The sequence below is a fragment of the Odontomachus brunneus genome, unplaced genomic scaffold (assembly GCF_010583005.1).
Source record: "Odontomachus brunneus isolate Ranch 3 - 2012 unplaced genomic scaffold, Obru_v1 Obru_scaffold_013, whole genome shotgun sequence".
Lineage (NCBI taxonomy): Eukaryota > Metazoa > Arthropoda > Insecta > Hymenoptera > Formicidae > Odontomachus > Odontomachus brunneus.
The window spans coordinates 2,861,631-2,882,969 of record NW_022639463.1 but is presented as its reverse complement, the minus strand read 5'-3'; the positions used below and the strand labels follow the sequence as shown (position 1 = coordinate 2,882,969).

At 37.2% G+C, this 21,339-nt stretch overlaps 2 protein-coding genes and 1 pseudogene across 3 annotated transcripts; 1 reads left to right on the top strand and 2 right to left on the bottom strand.

Annotated features, from left to right (window-relative positions):
* The first annotated feature begins 4 nt into the window (after positions 1-4).
* On the top strand, positions 5-1,997 carry LOC116841129 (annotated as a pseudogene).
* Positions 1,813-11,024, bottom strand: LOC116841123 (tudor domain-containing protein 7-like). Of its 2 annotated transcripts, none has more exons than XM_032808685.1 (17): positions 10,727-11,024; positions 9,122-9,235; positions 8,715-8,935; positions 8,171-8,319; positions 7,947-8,052; positions 7,620-7,877; positions 7,409-7,546; positions 6,983-7,327; positions 6,709-6,912; positions 6,371-6,628; positions 5,787-6,029; positions 5,346-5,696; positions 4,910-5,130; positions 4,375-4,576; positions 4,170-4,282; positions 3,943-4,094; positions 1,813-3,806 (listed from the first exon to the last, which is right to left on the bottom strand). In XM_032808685.1, the coding sequence occupies exons 2-17, from the start codon at positions 9,201-9,203 to the stop codon at positions 3,559-3,561; spliced, it is 3,291 nt and encodes a 1,096-aa protein (XP_032664576.1). In that variant the 5' UTR covers positions 9,204-9,235; positions 10,727-11,024; the 3' UTR covers positions 1,813-3,558. The 2 variants fall into 2 exon arrangements, with proteins under 2 accessions (XP_032664576.1, XP_032664575.1); XM_032808684.1 differs by having other exon boundaries at positions 10,741-11,023.
* Positions 11,025-13,714: 2,690 nt separating this feature from the next.
* LOC116841125 (polyadenylate-binding protein 4-like) lies at positions 13,715-18,872 on the bottom strand. Its single transcript, XM_032808688.1, has 4 exons — positions 18,152-18,872; positions 15,917-16,227; positions 14,796-15,738; positions 13,715-14,539 (listed from the first exon to the last, which is right to left on the bottom strand). Exons 1-4 carry the CDS (start codon positions 18,342-18,344, stop codon positions 14,097-14,099), a joined length of 1,890 nt encoding a protein of 629 aa, XP_032664579.1. The 5' UTR covers positions 18,345-18,872; the 3' UTR covers positions 13,715-14,096.
* Positions 18,873-21,339: the final 2,467 nt, after the last annotated feature.

The window sequence follows — 21,339 nt, the reverse complement described above, 5'->3', positions numbered from 1 at the left end:
AGGTGGCGTATCAAATAATTATGTAGAGCGATGTCGGTCAAAATGCCGGCTTGACTACTTTCAAATTTCTTTTTGCGTTTTCTGCGCGTAAGATTTTGTTAGATTCTTTTGCTATACGCAAAGATGAACACGTGAGTAGTCTAGGCACTCGGAGAAGTCCGACTGCAATGACCAACAATATGATATCAAACCCGCATAATTTTCTACCGCAATGTGCACTCATTTGCTAAACATGCACACGTTTAAAAAAAAAATAATTATATCTTTCTACGCAGGAAGGAAGAGACTGCCCCGCTGGCAAGCACTAATAAACTGCCGGCAGTGCCAGAATCTGTTCTGAAGAGGAGAAAACGCCGCGAAGCGGTCAAAGCTGCACGCTTACAAATATCCATTAAGGTGGTTCTTATACAACACGTGTGTTTCAAAGACATTTTAGGGACATTCAACAAACGTCTAAGAAAAGTAGAACACCTTTAAGACGTTTTTGAAACATGTGTGTTGTGTTACATTATTATATAAGAAATATAATATGTAATAATAAATATTACAAATCAATCTGCTCAATTTCCTACAACATTTATGTTTCTTTTATAGCAACGTGCAAACCGATATAAAAAAAAAGAAATCTTTAAGAGAGCAGAGAAATATGTGAAAGAGTATAGACAAAAGGAAAGAGATGAAATCAGATTGATAAGACAAGCTAAGAACAGTGGAAATTATTACATTCCTGGTGAAGCGCGTCTTGCATTCGTCATCCGTATTTGAGGATACGTACAGATATATTGATCTATAATTTCTAGCATTAATCAAATCTATGTTCGTTTTTTTTAAGTTTTAAGTGTAACTTAAATTTAATTGCAATCTTATTTTTTAGTGTAAATCAAATTGCGTCTAAGGTGCGGAAAGTATTACAATTGTTTCGATTGAAGCGAATCAACAATGGAATCTTTGTAAATTGAACAAAGCAACTATCAATATGCTAGGTATTGTCGAGCCTTACATTACGTGGGGATACCTAAATTTGAAATCTGTTAGTGAATTAATCTACAAACGTGGGTTTGCCAAGATCAACAAGCAACGTATAACCAGTAATGCTATCATTGAAAGGAAGCTTGGTTAGTATAAAACAATTTCTAATCTCTATAAACTCTCTACATACTCTCTATATACTCTCTATAAACGTAAAGACCAAAATAAAAAAAAATTACTAGCATAATTAATATACAAGCTATATTTCCTAAGAAAACAGTTTGACAAATCTATGAGAGTTGTCTGCACAGAGACTCTTCCTTCCAGTTTGTCAAAAATTAACACTGCAATTTTCTGAAAGACCTATGTAATTCTTATATCTAAGTTTGATTTGTATAAGAATATGTTATAACATTAACAGTTACTATTCATCAATAATCGCGTAGCAATTCAATTTAATGTTATATGTTTGTTGCTTAGGTCGCTCTGGCATCATTTGTACAGAGGATTTAATCCACGAGATATTCACTGTTGGATCTAAATTCAAATACGCCAGCAATTTCCTGTGGTCATTCAAGGTATGACGAAAAGAATTTAATGTAACAAGCATATAGATAAGCTTTGTATCACGACATAGGCATGGTTGTAGGATAATTTGGAGTCTATTAATTTCCTTATTTTATGTCAAAGAGTAATAAGAACTTCTCTTACTAACGAGTATTAATATTACAAGTCCAAAATGAGCTCAAACATTTTCACCTCAATTCGTACAAGATGAAGGGAAAAAATCTATAGTATCTATGATAGCTTTATATTATGATTATTTATATACGATCACCAAAATTTCGATGACATGTCAAAAATCATTTTTTTATTTTTCCAGCTTAACACATCGAATGGTGGATGGCGTAAGAAAACGAATCATTACGTAGAAGGTGGCGACTTCGGAAATCGAGAGGATAAAATTAATGAAGTCCTCAGAATGATGGTGTAGACTCGCGAAAAAACGCGTCATTCGTAAATAAATTCATAAATAAGCTGCTATAGCTACTGCCCAAAATTAAGTTTCTATTGTATATGTACATATATGCCTTCCTATTTTCTATTTTTCTTATAAATGACAAATTTTTTAAACGAACATAAGTTGGCACAACTGTCAAGGTAATGTAAGTAATCAATAGAGACATTAAAGAGTAAATCTTGCAAAGGCTATAATGATTGTATAAAGCAATGAAAAATATTGTATTCCAATATAGAAAGGCCTACATATCCCATTAAATAAAGTTATAGAAGAAATAACTCGTTGCTCCGTAGTTGTTGTACAGAATATCCTACATCAACTGTCAAATATTGAAATAACAGTAGGAATTAAACCAAGACGGAAAGTCCTTTGTCACTTTTTAATACAATAGTTAACGAGTTATTAAGCTTAGTGTGCTCTAATTGCAAAGAAATGCGAACTCCCGCCTTTTCGCCAGCTCCGCCATTTTGATTAGTGATGAAAAAAGTCCACTAATCAAAACATCAAAGTTAATCCAAAAGACGGGAATTCGTACTTTTTTCGGCGCGCGATACTACCTGTGACCCATCAATTAGAGCGCTTTAAACATCAAACTTAATTAATAATTCGTTAATTTTGCTATTGCTAGCATTAAAAAATAACAAAGAATTTTTCGTCTCGATTTGACTTCTACTATTTACCATTTCCAGTAAGAACGTGAGCGACGCGAAGATAAATTGTTTTTTGACATATTGCGAGGATATCGTGCATATGTCGCTAAGAAATGATCGCAAGTAGAGTACAAGTTTTACGTCAGGCAGTCTATATGTACGCACACATCTCTCGTGTTGACTAATCCATACAAGCAGATCTACTTGTCTGTGCGTGTGTTTGATGTATGTATATATAATATAAAAGAGAGATATATATATGTGTGTATATATATATATATATATATATATGTATATATATATATATATGTGTGTGTGTGTGTGTGTGTATATATAATTTATTTATTTATTTATTTAAATATGGAATGCTGTTAATGAATATATCCACAGTATTACGCACAGCCAATATCTTTTGTCACATTCGACAATTATACTGCTTTCTCTAATATCATGAAACATAAACAGAAATGAAACTTTAAAAAAAGAGAAAAATAATAACGTAACACTGTTAAGAATACTTATTACGAGCTAATAATGTTATCAAAAATACAAGACGTTCTAATAAAACTTGGCATCTTCGTAAATAAACTACACACGTTACAACTTCAACAGTTAAACGTCTCTAATGAAATGACAACAAAACAATATATATATATATATTGTAGACATATTTACGAGAACGATAAAATGAGCGTTTTCTTGATAAATAAAATTCTGCTATCAAGATCTTGTCCATGCTTTTTTGCTTAAAAAAAAATCCTAATTCTTGAACAATGAATATGATTGCAGTCTATATATGTTTATACGTTATCCTTTTATAATGTTTATAGAGCGCAACACCGTGTCGTTATAGAAGGATAACAATATGCTATTATGAAAATAGACGTTTTTGCTCATCTTTTACCATCGTAATGAGCTCTAACTAAGTGGAAGATTCTCCCCTTCAATAAACTTGGCACGGTTCTCCTCTACTAACAACTTGTCGATGAATATGTCTTGGTCAGTATTAACGTCAATCAACTTCAGTCCGAGTACGGTATCATTAACGGGCGACAAATGATCGAACATCGATTCGACAACTATCGACACGAAGTTCTTGCCGAGCACCAAATCACGAAATCTCACGCAATCCTCGACGGTCCAGTCAATGTTCATTGGTTGTATCCCTGTTTCACGTTTCGGTGAAAAAGAAAAGGAAAAAAAAAAAACAAGATTATAGAATTTATTTCGGCGAAATGATTCGAACGTTTGAGCTATGAGATACGTTCGGGTGAAAGGAGAGAAGAAAATATTTTTGCTTACCAACAAGTTTGGCCTTTACAGCTTGATACGGCAGTTCCAAGAATTCGCTCTTCAAGGGTTGTAATCTGTTTCGTGGTACTATCGTCACATCCCCGAAGTCGCAGAAGTACACGGATATCGTATTCTCATTGATAATATTGGTGACGTATACTCTGAAGAAAAAAAGAAATGAGTGTTACTGTTGTTATCAAAGAAAATTTCATCTCGCTGATTGCACACACACACACCTGTACCAATAGTTATCCATAAATTTTCCCGCGTAGAGTTTGCCTTCGCCAACAGACTCTAATTCTGGTCCTTCGTACGCATCGCAGTATTTTTGCAGTTCAGTCATCATCGCCTGAAAAACAATACGAGATTTCAATGTGGTAAGGTTTCCGGCTCACTGAAAAGTCCTAATGAGACAAATTAATAATTTAGAATTGTCTATACCTTCATTTCATCTCCGTTGTTTAGAGGTTGAACAATGAAATGTCCAGGATGCGCAGCCAATGTGACGTGTACATCGAAGAACTGGCCAATATCCGAAATCATGGGTGGATTTAATTTACCGGACTCAAGGATGCGCGAATTCTTACGTTCCAAACGTTTTTTCGGTTTAATATTGTTGTTATTATTGCCGTCTTCGTTGGATCTGGGAATATAACAATGATTTATGTTGGTTCAGGTGCACAGGAGATGCGTTTACAATAATTTCGAATTTGTCAGATAAAATGGAACGATTGTATTTTTATGTTGTTATAATTTTATGAAACAGTATATGTGCCATTTCGATCGATGATCTTTTGTCATCTTGCGTGTGCATTGTTTCATAAAATTATAACGGCACAAAAATGTAATTGTTACATTTGAGAAAATCTGAAAAAATGCGAAATTATTTATTACGCAACCCAATACAATGTGCTTCTCGGAACGAAACGAAAGCCTTAACAATATGGAAACAGATAGTTGTTGCATGAATATATACTTTATCAATTCCAAGTCGTGAATCAATGATTCGTTGATAGAAGCCAACATGTTGCTCGGCTGAACTCTCTTGAAAATCTGCACAACCGGAACGCCAGATATGGTGATTCGGACGACCTTTGCAATCAGCAAATCAGTATCCGAAACTAACTCGTTGAATTTCGTCACGAACTTCTCGCCGTATATCGATTGATCGATACCGTGCAGGAAAATCTGTGTCGCCTGTTTCGTACAAAATACGTCAGTTTCAATTTTATATTCTTACGAAATATTAAAAAATTTAAAGTATATAAATACGGTTTTGAGATATACAACGTAAGTGAAAAAGATGGCCAATAAGTTCCAGTTGCCGATGCGAATATATATTTAAGGATAATAATGTCTAACAGACATCATTACTCAATTAAAAATTTCAATTCAACTGCACGATTATTCACCTGTGGCAAAATGCTCTGTAGAACCTTCGAAATCTTATCTATATGAAGCAAATTTTTTCGCAACGCCGTCACTGTTCGACCCACATCGATCAGAAACACCTTCACTAAACGTTCGTTTTGAACGTCCGTAACTCTCGCCCGGTACCATTGCGAGTCCAACTGCACAAGATACATTTTCGTGAAATCAATTGCCCTCACTGCAGAGCACAAGCGAACACTCAAGGGTATCTGTGTCATTATTTCGTCGTTCATCAGATTTAACAGGCAGGTTCTGGAGACGAAGTTTAACTGCGCGTAAACTTTACCATGTACGTCCATGTTCGTGACGTACAATTCAACAAACTGTCCGGCCTGCGTGTGGAAAAAGAAACATTTTACACAATGCATGTCGGAAGAAAGAAAAAACTATCATTAGACGAACGAATCCAAGTGGATACTTACATTTAATTTGGATCCAGCGGTGATATTCTCCATGATTTTTTCAAATAAAATATCGTTCATATTAATGTCATCTTCACTACTTGTGTCGTAAAACGTCACTGATGCATATGAACCATCCTCGTCGGTGGCTAAGCTGTGTACTTTCACGCAGAATACCCGCTCCAAAAGCTGATTCTCGATCTCTGTGATCGTTTGACCACAATCACGCAATTCCTCCAATCCTTGAAGAGCTACTCGGACCGCCTGTAGCAAAGCAAAAACATACATGACGACATAAATTCTTGACGATCATTGTAAATCTGGACTGTATTTGGTAATGCATATTAGGTTTGTTCTTTTGATTTGAAGTAGTAATATACTAGAATTTTGTTTCTTTTCTCTTCAATGCTGAGTTATATACTTGTTTCATTCTAATAGCAAAAAGTGTTAAAAACAAGACTTGTAACGCGAAATTGCGCTATAACGGTCAGATCAACATGGTTGAAAGTCTGTTAGAGACCATTGTGAGAAATGGTTCAATTCTAATTTACGCTTTTGGTTCAGATGATGTGGAATGCAATGAAAAAATCAATATAGTCGAGTACCTGGGCCGGGAGTAAGCAGAATTTTTTCTCCAAAGGCTGCAACACGTCGCATTTATATTGATCTTCATACCCATCGTCGATGAAATGTACCGTAGCGAGTCTAGTATCCGGCTCGTAGTCTATGCACTGTACTCTATGCCAATAGTCATCTTCGAGGATAGCATAAAAGTCACCGCGGACGCATGTCGATGTCGAGGCGGGTTGTTTTATCTTATTGTAATGCTCTGTCATGTTGTTCATCATATCGGTAAAATTATCCTAGAGATGTGACCCATAGTTATACAAGAGAGAAAAAGTAAAGCAGATACAAAATGCGTGCAAAGATACAATCTGCTTACATTATAATCATCATCAACGAGTCGAACCCACACCTCAATAGTACTTATGACACATGTTGGGTACACATTCCAGAGTGTCGCCTCGGGTATTTTTAATTTATCAGGCGCAGCGGGTCCTATCGGGTTCAGCTGTATTTTCTCGGTGGATAAAGAACTGTGCATGTCGGAATGCATGTCATGAGACGGTGAATAAATTTCCGGCCGCTGAATAAAGAAAGTAACATTTTGAATTCCTGTGTAGACAATTCGGCTACAGAAAATGAAGGAGCATTACCTTCGCGGTTGGATCGGATCGACAGAGTATCGTTGAATTGCCGACGCCTTTCTCTTGATTGATATCCGCGCACTCCGCGATTATTTTCTGCCAGTCAAGAGGCAAAGCCTCGTCGTAACTTTCCTTATAGTAAAATGGTATTCGTGGCATAAAGACGCCGCTAGGATGCCTGGTTATGATTTTTAATATACGTTCTTTCACTAAGTTTACGTCAATAGTGGTCACTTCGGGACTCGAGGACTCCTCCTTGGCTAAATTCATCAGAGCCAATCGCGCCGCGATCTTCTCGGCTTCTTCTTCGGATCGCGCGTCTTCCGGGTAGGTATGGAATGTATGGGTCCCAACCTGCGGAATTCAATCGAAGTTGAGAAAGCGAAAAAAAGTGAAAACACGAAGCACTTGTAAAATATAATGCAATCGGCGTACTTTTACGCTCGCGTATATGGTGATTTTTGTAGGATTGCTTCTTTCCTTTTTCGTATACGTTTTATAAATTGGCAACGATAGATCCAACGCATTGGTGCGAACTATCAGTTCTTTCCGAGGATCATCGACAGGTGCGACCTAGAAAGAAATTTCCGGTTTCGTAGAAAAGATCCGATGCGGTCTAAACGAACAGCTTGTTGGTCGTTCCTACCTGTGGAACGTAGCGTGTAATGTGCGTATCAATATGTCCGTTATTGTCGGTCGACAATGGAGTACTGATTTTGAGTCTATCACTTAGTTTTGAGGGTTTTTCTTCTACAGTCTTTGGTGTTGAGCTTATCACAGGAGGTGGCACTGCCCTTTCGAATAATACTTCGTTCCCCAATCTTCCATCAATCTTAGATTTATTAGAACTTTGGTTCAGATTTGAAGTTGATATACTAGGATTTGCCACTTTATCTTTCAGTCTCTGTAAGTATTAATATAATCAACCGAAGCCATATATAAATCGACCCGTGATCTAAATTTGCACACTCACTTTACTAGGTGAAATTTGTGGTATGTCCATGGCGAATCTTGGTTTCTCGTTATTGCGGTTTATAGGAAATGGACATTGCACTAGGTTCTCCATGAGCGGTGGTGGTCTAAAATAGTATTTTTGTTATAGATATATAAAAAATATATCACATTTTAAACGACATGCAATTTACAACTTTAATCGATTATATGCTTTTTGTATTTATCCACTTTCTTAAAATGCACCTGTTAAAGTCCGTATATAAGTTATTCCTTCCGGGTGTTGATTTAGTGAATGAATGCAGAGAATTCTGATTGTTATATCTCGTAGGCTGAGATCCGTTATTTTTAAAACCTGGTAGATAGCCTCTAGATGTGTATCGATGAGGACTCCACTAGAAATAAATTTCAAAGGCCAATTTAACACCCAAAATTCTGACAATCTTAAATATTAGTATGTTATAGCATATATAATAACAATCAGACACAAACGTATTGCGAACACTCATTGCGTCGATGAAAGAATTTTCACGACGTTTATCGAAACATTATAAGACGGTATAGGCAACGACAAATTCTTAGACAAGTTCAGAATGCTTGATCTGGCTTCCAGATGAGCCAGTGTCGCGTCGTTCATAGATTTAGCTTCCACATTTTGTGAACATTTCACTTCTACAGTAGAAGAATTTCAGTAGTAAACTAAAATATTCACGAAACGTTGAAAACAAATCTGAGGAACTAACCCGGAAGTCTAAGATATCACGAATATAGAATATTGATGAATTGTTACTTTTTTAGCTTGTGGTCTGTGTCGTGTTTTTCGCCGTGAGACTTGATGCGAAATTAATTTTGTAAGGTGAGCCGTTGTCCTGGAAGGTAGTGCATCAACATACAACTCTCCATTCCTATTGGTCACTGAGATATCAGGTATGTTACGTATGAAGGCCTCGATTGATGGGAATCCAAAATTTCTATAAGGTAACGATTCTCCCGTGATCATACGATAATCCGCTGTAAAGTAACAAAAATGGTTCTCGCAACATTCTTAAAAACAATAAAAACTAGTGCAACTGTAGCAAACTCAACTAAAAAATCCTAAAAAAAGAAAAAAGGCAAATTATATTTTAGATGGAGAATTGACAAATAACTTTTGTTTATCATTATTATTACAATAATTTATGATAATTTCATGCATACCCTTTAAATTGTCCAACTTTACACCACCTTTGCATGATATCAGGCATGACCGCAAAATTTTCACAATTTCGTTCTGATCCATCTTATCACTTTCTTTCGCAATATCTCCTGTTACTATATTTTACAGAAGAAAAAAAATTCAATCATGTATGATTACAATATGTATTCCCTATCTCTCTAAATATGAATTAATTTTGTCAATATTTGGATATGCAGGAATTTCAGGAATTTAGGGATGAGCCAGATATTCCCACATGATGCCAAAGTTATACTTAATATGAACTTGGATATTGTGTCTCATTTTAGGTACTTTATCTTAGATGAAAGTTACATATTTGAGCAATTAAATGATATCTTATATTTTTTATTATCAATATTCTGTTATATTACTATACTTTTTTTCATCTTTATATCTTATCTTTATAATCAAAGATCATCCTGTATAAATTTATGTATTTCTACTGTATATTTATATTTAAAGCAAACAAGGAAAAAGAGAAAACAAAAGAAAAATATCGTAGCAGAATTTATTAATTATTATTTGACCAACTTTGCAGCCTTAACATGATACTCAAGTTGTATCTGAGAGATATGAACTTGGATATCGTGTCTTATCTTGGAAAAAAGTTAATTATTTGAGCAATTGAATGTAGGTAGTATACAGTACTTTGTTATCAATAACAAGTATAGTATACAGTACTTTGTTATCATAAAATATTTTTTATATTTTTCTATACTTTCTGTACTTCTTTTCTTTGTATTTTACGCAATAATCAACCTGTGCAAATTCATGTTTTTACATACAATGAAACATGCACTCTACTTAGATCCAAAGTAAACAAAAAATCAAAAGAGAAAACAAAAGAAAAGTCTCAGCATAATTCATAATCCAGTACTCATAGTCCAATCATATATTTAAGATCATCTTAAGTACTGTCTTAAAATGTCACGAACCAATCACAGAGCCGCATTCGCATCTTAAAACATTACTTAAGACGGTCTTGAAATAAAATTCGACTATGAATACCGGCCTTTGTTTGACCACCTTTACGGCCGGGATGTTTCATCGGCACATCGACTTTTGTTTATTTACGCGCATAATTCCACGGTTATCTCTCGCGGATGCAATACAACGAATATCTAATATTCAAAGCTCGATACTTCCGTCTTCTTCATTCTAATGACAACCGAATAATTCGATGAGTCATCTGAAAATGTAACGTTGCTAGGCATGTAGCGCGAATACTTGTTCACGCGAGCGAACAATGTAAAATATCTTTTGCCCTTGAAACGCGTTTAACGCATCACACATGCAGACTATTAGGACCGACAAGTTGTGACAAGTAAACAACAGATCATCGCGCAGCGGACAGTCGTTCATAACTTCATTGCCATATGCCAAGATTTCCAGCGATCATGTCTAGCTGTGAATACGAGGAAGATCGCGAGATCGGCGCGACAATTAGGCGAGACGCGATGCATTGCGCGAGGATGACGGTACATACGGCTATTGTTGCGATGGTCGCCGCCGGCCAATTTTCTCGTCGATTCGACCGCTGCACACGCAGAGACAATCGAGGTCAATCGTAAATAGAGGACACGTACGTGCGAAAACGTACCTGCCGCCGCTTCTCGCGCGGCCGAGATTCCACTCGTTCGTGCTGGGCGGCGAGGATCTCAAACGGCGAATCGTTAGCGTAATATCTCTCTTCGTCTCAAATTTCTCAGTCGCTCACGACCGCCGAACGTTCGGGCGAACGTTTATCCCTCGTTCTCTCTCTCAGCCGGCTCCTCGATGATCGTTCTTGCTATCTCACGAAGACGCAACCACACGACTGCCTGCGACGATTGTTGTCGACATTTCTTTTTTTGTCGCGAAGAGTATCCCGGGAGAGAGGGACCTCGCATCTTGCTCTACCTCGCGGTGCGATTAGCGACAGCCTATCCGTACGACGAAGTGGGTCGTGGCGTTACCAGCCGACCAATCGCGCTCTTCGCGGAAGTACCAGTCAGCAATTAAACACGAAAGAGAATACTAGGATCAGATTTCCCGCCGTACGAAATCGAACTGCAGCCCGGGATCGCGTGTTTTTTCAAACGGGGAAACACCGAATTGGCTGTCCTACTTTTTACCATCACTAGAACATTCAACTTACATGTCTATTTCAAAAAAACGTATGGAGAATCTAATTGCTACCTTGGACAAGAAAATGGATACTTAGAGAAAGGCACTCGAGAAAATACAGCAGATATTTCAGCAAGCTCAGATGAAAGCGTCGCTGCCCCAACAGAAAGCATAACATCACAGTTGCAATAGCTTTGTGAAATTATATTCAATCGTATAATTAACATCTAAATGTCAACACACTTGTTGAAGTGTAATTAACATTTAACGTTTAAAATCAACAACATCCCTCGCTGTATGATCAATGTTCTGTTTTATTTATTTGTACTACGCAACGTTTATTAATAATGAGTCACCCCGCTATATGCCACAAGAGGTCTGTTCTTTGTAGCTGCACTGCTGAACTGGTGCAATATATTGAAGTGAGACAAATATACGTTTTCCCATTCTAATTTATTGCACTAGTTCAGCAGTGCAGCTACAAAGAACAGGTCTAATAACTCAAACACAATCTATTTAAATTGAAAATTATGTGAATCACAGAATACGTTCTCTTTTCAATTCCTTTGTATAAATAAATTAGCAATTATTTTATGATAAATGTCTTTTAATAATCATTAATTTCCTATCCATAAAATTTATAAGTACTGTATGCTTAATAGTACTCATAATTGTTGTCGACTCAAAATTTAAGTTTGTATTAATAATAATAATAACACTTTTATTAGTATAAGAAAAAAGATTAATATTATAGATTAATATTATAGAGTATGTAAAAAAAAAGAAAATCATTGATGAGACAACAGCACTGGAGCTGCAAGTATTGACTTTAACAGCACAGATGTCCAGGGGACATCCAGACTATATCTTGAGGAGATCTTGAGGACATTTCCTCATCCTTAGGAGATTTTATGTTGTCTGGAGATTTATCTGAGTGCAAGAAGATTTTAGTCTAGAAAAACAAATTGTCATTATTTGAAACTTATCTCACATAAAGTTTTCAGATCTAAAGTTAGATTTCAATTGTTTATTTGAATCATAAAATATGTAATGTGTATATTGATATACTGAAAAACTAACGTCTAGCTCTAAATACAAATCTAAGATCTTTGTACATTAATAGTTGTTATCTGAAACAATGCTTCATATGAAATTTACAGATTTTTATTTAGAGTTAACCACCTTTTATAAATAAAGGACAAAAAAATAACGAGGTAGTGATGGCTATAAACAGCATTTAGCTAATAATTTTTTCTGTATTGTATTAAGACAATTCAATAATAATAATAGGTAATACGTTTTTAACGTATCCTGAAAAATATAACGTATAAAAATAATTACGTATAACAAAGATAGAATAAAGCCAGCGACACACGGTACTTGGTTTCGTGCTAAATTGCTTGCTGAATGTAAATACTCTGTTTTGATTGGTGCGTTTCCATTCATCTTCAGGAATTGTTAGATAAATATTAATCTTCCTTATCGTTTATTTTGATTTAAACAGTCCCGTTCGATAAGCAACGCATTTAAAAAAAATGCTGCTAACACTGAAGCCAGGTCACAAGAAGCATGTATTGTTTCTAGTAGAATAATCACCGCCAGGTACGGGAAAATCATTTGTCAATGTTTAAACTTATATTTTAATATGAGAAAGTCGTAAGAAATAATCGTAATCGTGATTTTTGCAGTTCTACAAGACTGTTGCAAATTGGCCTTGGATTATTTGCTGAAGGGCCCAAATATTAAAGTGTACAATGCTGCTGCTCATGAGTAGTTGATTGTTGCTATTTTCAAAATGTGACAGACTGATAATCTCAACATATCATGCGCTAAAGTTATTAGAATTTTCTAAACATACGCAATATATTTATTTATTGCTTATTTAAAAAAGCGCCAACGATGTATCAGAGTAATATATCTACCAGTGATAGCTTTATATTCATGTCCAAAAATAAATTTATTTGTAAATAGAAAATATTAATAATCTTATTAGATCCTTTCTAATATCTCTTTTATTAATAAAAGTGCCTTTCAATGAAAATCAGTAGTATACGTAACATGAACTTTGTTTCTAGCATAAACAGTGAATATTAGAACGCAACATTTTTACATCGTTAATATTCTTTGATATAATACAGATAATTAAGAAAATATTCAATGTAAATTAATTGTTAATGTTATTCGACCGGACAGAAGAGTGTAAAGATTTGTCACAGCCATATCGTTTAGGAGATGAAACTGTATACCCGTGAATTTCTCTGAGTTTATTTTTGTGCAGTCGACCGAATAGCAGAATGTAACATGAGTCAAGTCGACAAGTGATAAGAGCAAAGAAGCGAGAGAGGAATCTGGAGAATATCGTGATTCGTTCTCGTGTGTCCTTACTTAGAAACATACTCATCTCACAAATGTGTCTTCGCAAAGCGGTAAGGATGAAATAAATAAGAAGCCGAAATATCACGACAATATATAGATTGAAAGAAAAATTTATTTATTATGCATTTAAAAATTTTAGAAGAAAAACCCTTTCACGATCAGCTTGCAAATCAATAGTCGCATTTCACATTCCAGTTAACACCAGTTATTTTATCAATATACGTGACGATCGGTCTCGAGTCAGCATTGCAGTTTGAAAAATCTTAAAAGTAAATTTACATAGAATCTGATTAAATTGCGCAATGATAGATAGCAAGAGAGAAGGAGAAGTAGAAGACAAGGGGATATAAAGAAAAAAGAAAAAAAAAGAAAAACTAAGAGAACATTTTCTTTGTTAATCGGCACATAATAATCACTGATTATAAGGTCAAAATGAAAGGGTTCGGACTTGTGGGACTTCTTTTTTCGGAGATCTTATTCCTTTTTTGGCTGATTCGCCTGCTTGGCCTGATGGGCCTGCAGCACGGCCACGGCTTCTTCAACCTTGGCCTTCAGCGACTCGCTGTGCTCCAGCATATGCAGGAGTTCGGAGTTGTCGATCTCCAGGAGCATGCCGGTGATCTTGCCGGTGAGGGCCGGATACATACATTGTATCAGCGGGAACAAACGCTCGCCCAACATCTGCTTTTGTTCCTGCGGAGGCGCGGCTGCCAACATCGATGCGGTAAGCGGCTCTTGGCCTTGAATGTGTACCGCTTGCTGTACGGGAGCTTGAGCGGGCATCGGCATTGTCTGTGGCGGGTTGCGCATGTTCGCGGTGTATTTGTAATTTGAAGGACGGCTCTGCGGCGAAACTCCGACCGCCGGCCCGGCCATGGATCGGCTCTGCATGTTTGCGCCACCGACCGCTTGCTGACCTGTTGAGCGAATAAAAATGTTAACACTTTTGTTCCTCGAGATTTCTCTTGCTTTCTTTTTTTTACGCAAAGTTCACGAAGGTACACAATCGCGACCAGTCAGATCACAGAGAGCGTTCTTTCCGCGAATAAATTTGTCGATGAATAATGTTTTATGTCTCCAGAAAAAGAATTTTCAAATGTTAACCGATCTTCGCTGGAAGTAAATTGTAAAGTTTTATATACTAATTCTAACATATCAATTGTTGTATCTCACCTGTGATAGGTCTGGCGGACAGAGTGTTGCGCATGGCGCCAGCTTGAGCGGCAGGAGCGCGCGGCGCCGCTCTAAACGGAGCTTGCATTGCGAATCCGGAGCTGCCGGTCTGTGCATTTGGTCGCACCTGGTTCGGTTGCGCCGGCCAACGTGGCGTCGCGCGGATTTGCGCCATTTGCGCGGGTCCGTAGAATCGCTGAGGCTGCGGTAAAGTAGGTACAAAGTAACTGCCAGCGTTACCGGGCTGGAATATTTGTCCCATTTGCTGCATGCGGACGTTCGCCATACGCTGCATGTACTGGGAGGCGAGGTGAGCTTTGCGGTCTTCTTTGCGCTGCGCCAAAGCGACGTATAACGGTTTAGACCCGACAATGCGACCGTTCATCTCAGTAACGGCTTTGGTGGCTTCTTCTGGTTGCGAGAAACACACGAATCCAAAGCCCTTACTGCGTCCTTCCTCCATCATGACCTTCGCGGACGTGATCGTGCCAAAAGGCGTGAACTCTTTGCGCAAACGCTCGTCGTCTATTGTGTCGTCCAGATTTTTAACATAGAGATTTACGCCTTGGTAGCGATTCAATCGCTCGATCTTCAGCTGTTCGAACTTGCGCTTCAGCTCTTGTTGCCGCTCAGCTTTCTTCTGAGCGCGTCCTACGTACATACACTTGCCTTCGGCGATCTCTTTGCCGTTTAGTTCGAGCACTGCCTGCTCGGCGGCGTCCGGATCTTCGAACGCGACGAAACCAAAGCCACGTGACTTGCCGTCGTCCTTGTTCATCACTTTATGGCTTGTGATGGTCCCGTATTTCTCGAACATTTCTTTTAGTTTATCGTCAGTCATGTCCTCTCCGAAGTTCTTCACGTAAACGTTAGTGAAGAGTTTTGCCTTCTCGCCCAATTCCTTCTCGCGTTCTTTGCGCGGGATGAATTTGCCGACGTACACCTGTTGCACGCATCGGAAAATGGAAGAAGAAAGAACGTTAAATATTGTTAAATGTTATTTCATTTTTCGAAAAACAAATTATATATATTTATTAACTACATATTTGTCGCAACAGTGAAGAATAAAACTATTGTTAGGTTCATTTTTTATTGGAAAAATAGCAAAAAAAAATTCGTACCTTTTTGCCATTCAGTAACATGCCGTTAACCTTATCAATGGATTTATTTGCGGCTTCTTCTGTCTCGAAGTGGACGAAGCCGTAGCCTTTCGACGCGCCCGACTCGTCTTGAGCAACTTTGCAACTCAATATGTTGCCAAATGCAGAGAAAGTATCATACATCGCCTTATTGTCAATGTTCTTATCTAGATTCTTGATAAAGACGTTTCCGACGCCTGATTTCCGAAGGGACGGGTCACGTTGGGACCACATAATTCGAATAGGCCGCCCCTTTATCATGTCAAAATTCATTGTGTCAAGGGCGCGTTCGGCTGAAATATACAACGAAGAATATCAATTCACGTGTGTATACAAGTGTCATTGCGACACTGTGCGAAATGAGACTGAAAATAAACAGAGAATGAATCAAAATTAGCACGAAAAGAGAAAGCTAAGATATGAAAGAAACAATGCAGGAAAAGAAAATTTTCAATTTTCAAAAATCAATAATTTCAATTTGAAATTTGTCTTATGTGAGACATTCAGATTTTTAATCAGATTCAAATTTAAAATTTTTGATTTAATTATAATACATACGATATATAGAGTCTAATTTTTGATGATAGCAATTTAACTTAGATTTAAGCTTAAATTCCGTTCAAACACATTATAAGAACAGAGTTTAAACTTAAATCTAAGTTTTTTGGTTTAAAATTTTCAGTAGTAGAGTTTAAACTTAAATCTAAATTTATAAGTTCAGATATTGAAATTTATATTCAGAGTTAGACAGTTAGAGTTGTTTTTTTATTAAATCATAATTATAAATGTAAGGGTTGATATTTTCAGTAGTTTATAAACTTAAATTCAAATATTTAAATTTAAGTTGATCTTTTAAATTCTTAAACTTAAATCTAAATTTGAACTATTATATTGAAAGATTGACTCTTATATCTGTAATCACATGATAAAACTGAAAAACATTCTTACTAAACTCTGAATTCAAAATATTCTAACAAAGTAACTCTGAACTCTGAGTATTTCAACTTGAGACAAGAGTTACGAGTAATAATTATTAATGATGTATGTTCATATCTCCAAAATAATGACAAAATTGGGAAAAAATTAGGGTTTAATCTATATCGCAGCTAAAAGTGATCACAAAAAATTTGACATTAATTTTGGATCTGAAGTTATCCCATTTTTAAGTGTTTTTAATGACATCAAATAATTTTTCTGATACATTAGTAATGTCTCTGACATCAATAATACATTATTATGTCACTTGTCATTATCCTGCTATTTGAGAATATTTTAAACTGTGTTATTATAGAAATATATGATGCAACTCTTTAGTAAAATAAAAAAATTAATTAAAAAATAATTACAAAATTTCAATTTTTATATATATGTTTTTAAGTACTCAAAATGATATATGCAGTTTTATTGTGATTTATAAAAATAAAAATTAGAAATAATATAAACAAACTAAAAATGTGATGTTTAAATAAAAATATGTTATTATTCAACTGTATCGCGTGTGTGTGTATACACCATATGTTTTATATAGAAAATAGTGACGTTAGTGTATTTCTAATTTTCTGTTACTTTTTGCAAAGATTATACAGGTATACATTCTGAAAGGGCAAAGAGAAAACTTATATGACAAAGAAAAAAAAATTAATAAAGTTAAATATTTACATTTTATGACCCAAGCGCCGCGTCATAATATTGCGAAAGCGTTGCGCATTGTGCAGCCTGAAATGTGCGAGCCATGTTGCCTGTCGAGAATGGATTCGTCGCATTCTTTTTCTGCACTTTCATTTTCTCTCGTTAAACGAAGGCGTTCATTTTCGTGTATACGGAGTACAGGGAAAGTGCAGACGATACCAGAGAAGTCGACGAATCGTCGTCTCGTGGAAGCGACCAGACTCGCGCGGCAGCGACCCATCTGTTCGCCGATTATCGAGATAAAACGGAATAAAAAAAGACTTGTCCTTCGACTCCCCCCTTCTCTCACTCTATCTTTCTCCCTCTCACTTGAACCCGTTTAACCGTTAACCACCATTTTATAGCGACGACACGAATCCAACATGGAGGCCACAATGGTGGACACACAGCGCAACGCGGCGCAGCACGTGTGAGAGGCATGCTTCAGCAAGCAGCCATTCGTGACGCGCGTACGTACACGTCGATATGAGCAACGACAATGATAATCATGACGAAAGCGAGACAAAGATAACAACGAGGATGACTCACCATCAGCCGGTTGCTGGAAGTTGACGTATGCATAGCCGAGCGAACGGCGGGTGATCATGTCGCGGCATACCCGTATCGACAGCACGGGTCCAGCCGACGAGAATTTCTCGAACAGCATCGCCTCGGTGATGTCGGTGTGCAGGTCGCCCACGTAGAGCGAAGCCATGGGATAATTGGGCGCTCCCGGATTCATGGTCGCGGCGGAGGGTCGTGCTGCTTCGACGTGTGCTCACTTCTTCGGGAAGAAAGTTCGATTGCTCTCAATCAATGTTACCCTTTGCCTCTCGCGCGAGGGTTTTCTTCGCTTTGCCCCTCCTAGCTTCGTCTTCTTTCTCCTCACAATATGGCTCGCCTGCTTCCAGCCACGTCCTCGAGTCGTCGTCTGAACTCACTTTCTTCTTCCTCGGTTGCTGCTGCTTCTTCTTTCCTCGTTGCCTCGTTGATAAGGATGCCTCGGCAAACACGAGCACAGACGATCCTTACTAATTTTTTTCCCCACACTCTCTCTGTTACCTGAGGTTGCACGGTTTTTCGCCTACGATTTTGCGATTTTTTTGTATGCGTTTTTTCAGAGGTTTTATGATTTTTTTGGATTTTTATAGGAGAGTTATTTCACGGATGGAGATGGGTTGTGTGGCCTATTTTCTGTGGAAAGAGGATACACAACCACACGTGAAGAAAACTCTACATTTAGTGAGGCAGAGGCCGTCGTGGGCTTACTACGCCTGCTTATATATGTTGACCGCGTAACTGCTTCTACGCTCCGGCGAAGTAGTCCTACTTTACAGCGCCATTTGCGCGACCTCTAGGAATTTCACGTTGTAGAGGTTTCATACAATGGAGAGCGACATTTATCATGAAAAGTTCCGACATTCAGGCTGATATTCATGTACTATAAGCTCGTCGGATGCGTCGATTGGTTGGCGCACAGCAAATTTCTAAACGTACCATTACATGCAAGAGTCGAGCGTCAAACCCGTGCGCAGAAAATGAAAAAATTGATATTGCCGTTCAAAGTTCCGGCCTAACCGCCGTCACGACAAGACATGTTCGAACATGTTCGGACCTTGTGATTTTTTTGGATCGTGTCTTGGAAATTTCCAAGACTTTGCTCTCGAATTATATCATTAATCGGAAACTGGCGTAGGGGCATTACTCTTATAGAGGCCTGTAGCCATATATTGAAGGAAGGAAGGAAGGAAGGAAACCCGTGCGCAACCTTTGCGCACCTTTGCGCATACATCTAAACCGTTCAGATTTCAGCGTTTAATGCTATTAGGACAATGTTGCATAATAGTATCTGTGTTTCTTTCTTTCTGCGAATATTTGTAATACCTAAAACCTTTTTTTGTTTTACTCATATTGCATTTGCAATTAGTAATATTAATGCAATTAACTCCATGTTTTAATATTCGTTATTGATAATGCTTTTGCATTTTAATAATCACAAATGATGCCGATAATTAATAGACATTTTGTAATATCTTGCAGTTTTTTCTGAATTGCTAATAAATATCTTGAAATTCAACTGACAATTCAGTATGTAATTAAATTAATCTTGTGTTTCAGCAATAACTCACTATGGGTGCGTTCGTTTTAGGCGCTTACGCTCTATAAGCGTCATTCTATCTTTATCGCTACATGCGGGAAGAAGATAAAATGACGCTCACAGCACATAACGTCCAAAGCGAACGCAGCTTATACAGGGTGTCCCGCGTAAGACGGACCAAAAGAAAAATATAAGTAGAACACATAAAGGTGAACAAAAATTATCTAGGTCATTTTTCAAACAACCACGTAAAATTTCGAGATATTAATTAAAATAGTTGAGCATATCAGAGCGCGGCGACACGGCAGGCGGGACATACGGCTCGCCGCGGCCGGCGAAGAAAATGGATGATTGCTCGCGGGCCTATCTTATAGGCCAGAGAGGTGGTCCGTTTGGCATACTGAAATGAGTAGCTCCGTGTGTGCGTCCGTGTACATGTGCGTTCTTCCATTTTCTTCGTCGACCACTGCGAGCCGTACGTCCCGGCTGTCGCATCGCGCGTTCTAATTTGTCCAACTATTTTAATTAATATCTCGAAATTTTACGTGGTTGTTTGAAAAATGACCTATATAATTTTTGTTCACCTTTATGTGTTCTACTTATATTTTTCTTTTGGTCCGTTTTACGCGGGACACCCTGTATATTACTATGCACGTGCTCAACACTTGACGCTCGACGCTCCTATGTAAAGGTACCTTAAGGGTACTATTTCACATCGTACGACAAGCTTTTCGGATACGTTTGGCGAATAGAGTATTTCTATGTTTTTTGTTCGTTAACCAATGAACGTATCCAAAAAGCTTGTCGTACGACACGTGAAATATCAGCCTAAGAGTACAGAGAAAATGGTAGAAATCTTAGGTTTGTTCGCGTCGCGTGATCCAATGTACACCAAGGAATACATGGATCACGATGGCGGTTGGAGCAAATGAGGGTTGCGTTCCGTTTTACGCATTATGCGCGCATTGCCTACAATATACGTAACACGAACTATAGATAAATGCGCGCATTGCGTGAAACGGAACGCGGCCGAGATCATGTGCACCAACGCTTAGTGACGCGAACAGACTTGAGCACTTTCTGGCACTTCCGACTTTCGTTTCTTTTTCAGCAACATGTTGCAGCATGGATCCGTTACAGATTTTTTTTGCTGTTTTCCGCGTTATAGTAAATGAAATAAATGACAATTTTTTTGCTGAAAATTTTGTGTCTTTGGCAGCTATTAATGATTTATTTGATGATGCAAACGACAACAAATTAGAAAGTGAATATTGATGAAGAACGTTCTAATTTTATTTCATCTATCTCTAATAAAGATTAATTTGATTTAAAAAAATTATTAATGAAGTAGTATTTTTGGGATGTGCTATCATGATGTTCCAATCGGTTTAGTTATCAATTTCTCTTGCTGCAGACTGTTACAAAAAAAAGATCAATGATGTAGTATATATTTTTGTATAATACAATTTCCAATTTCAAGAAAATGTGAAACTTATACGATGGTGAAGATAATATTAATTATTATACAGATAATAATTTTTAAAATAAAAATTGTTGCAAATATATATATATATAGTTTACACACACACACATACACACACATCACACACACACACATATATACAGTATCTCAGACCTA

Coding starts and splice junctions, on each gene's coding strand:
- LOC116841125 (XM_032808688.1), bottom strand. CDS start 18,344: ATGAATCCGGGAGCGCCCAATTATCCCATGGCTTCGCTCTACGTGGGC. Junction 16,228..18,151: donor CTTCCAGCAACCGGCTGATG/GTGAGTCATCCT, acceptor TGTATATTTCAG/CCGAACGCGCCCTTGACACA. Junction 15,739..15,916: donor TGTTACTGAATGGCAAAAAG/GTACGAATTTTT, acceptor TGCGTGCAACAG/GTGTACGTCGGCAAATTCAT.
- LOC116841123 (XM_032808685.1), bottom strand. CDS start 9,203: ATGGATCAGAACGAAATTGTGAAAATTTTGCGGTCATGCCTGATATCA. Junction 7,547..7,619: donor TTACACGCTACGTTCCACAG/GTAGGAACGACC, acceptor ATTTCTTTCTAG/GTCGCACCTGTCGATGATCC. Junction 6,030..6,370: donor TCTGCTTACTCCCGGCCCAG/GTACTCGACTAT, acceptor GCTTTGCTACAG/GCGGTCCGAGTAGCTCTTCA.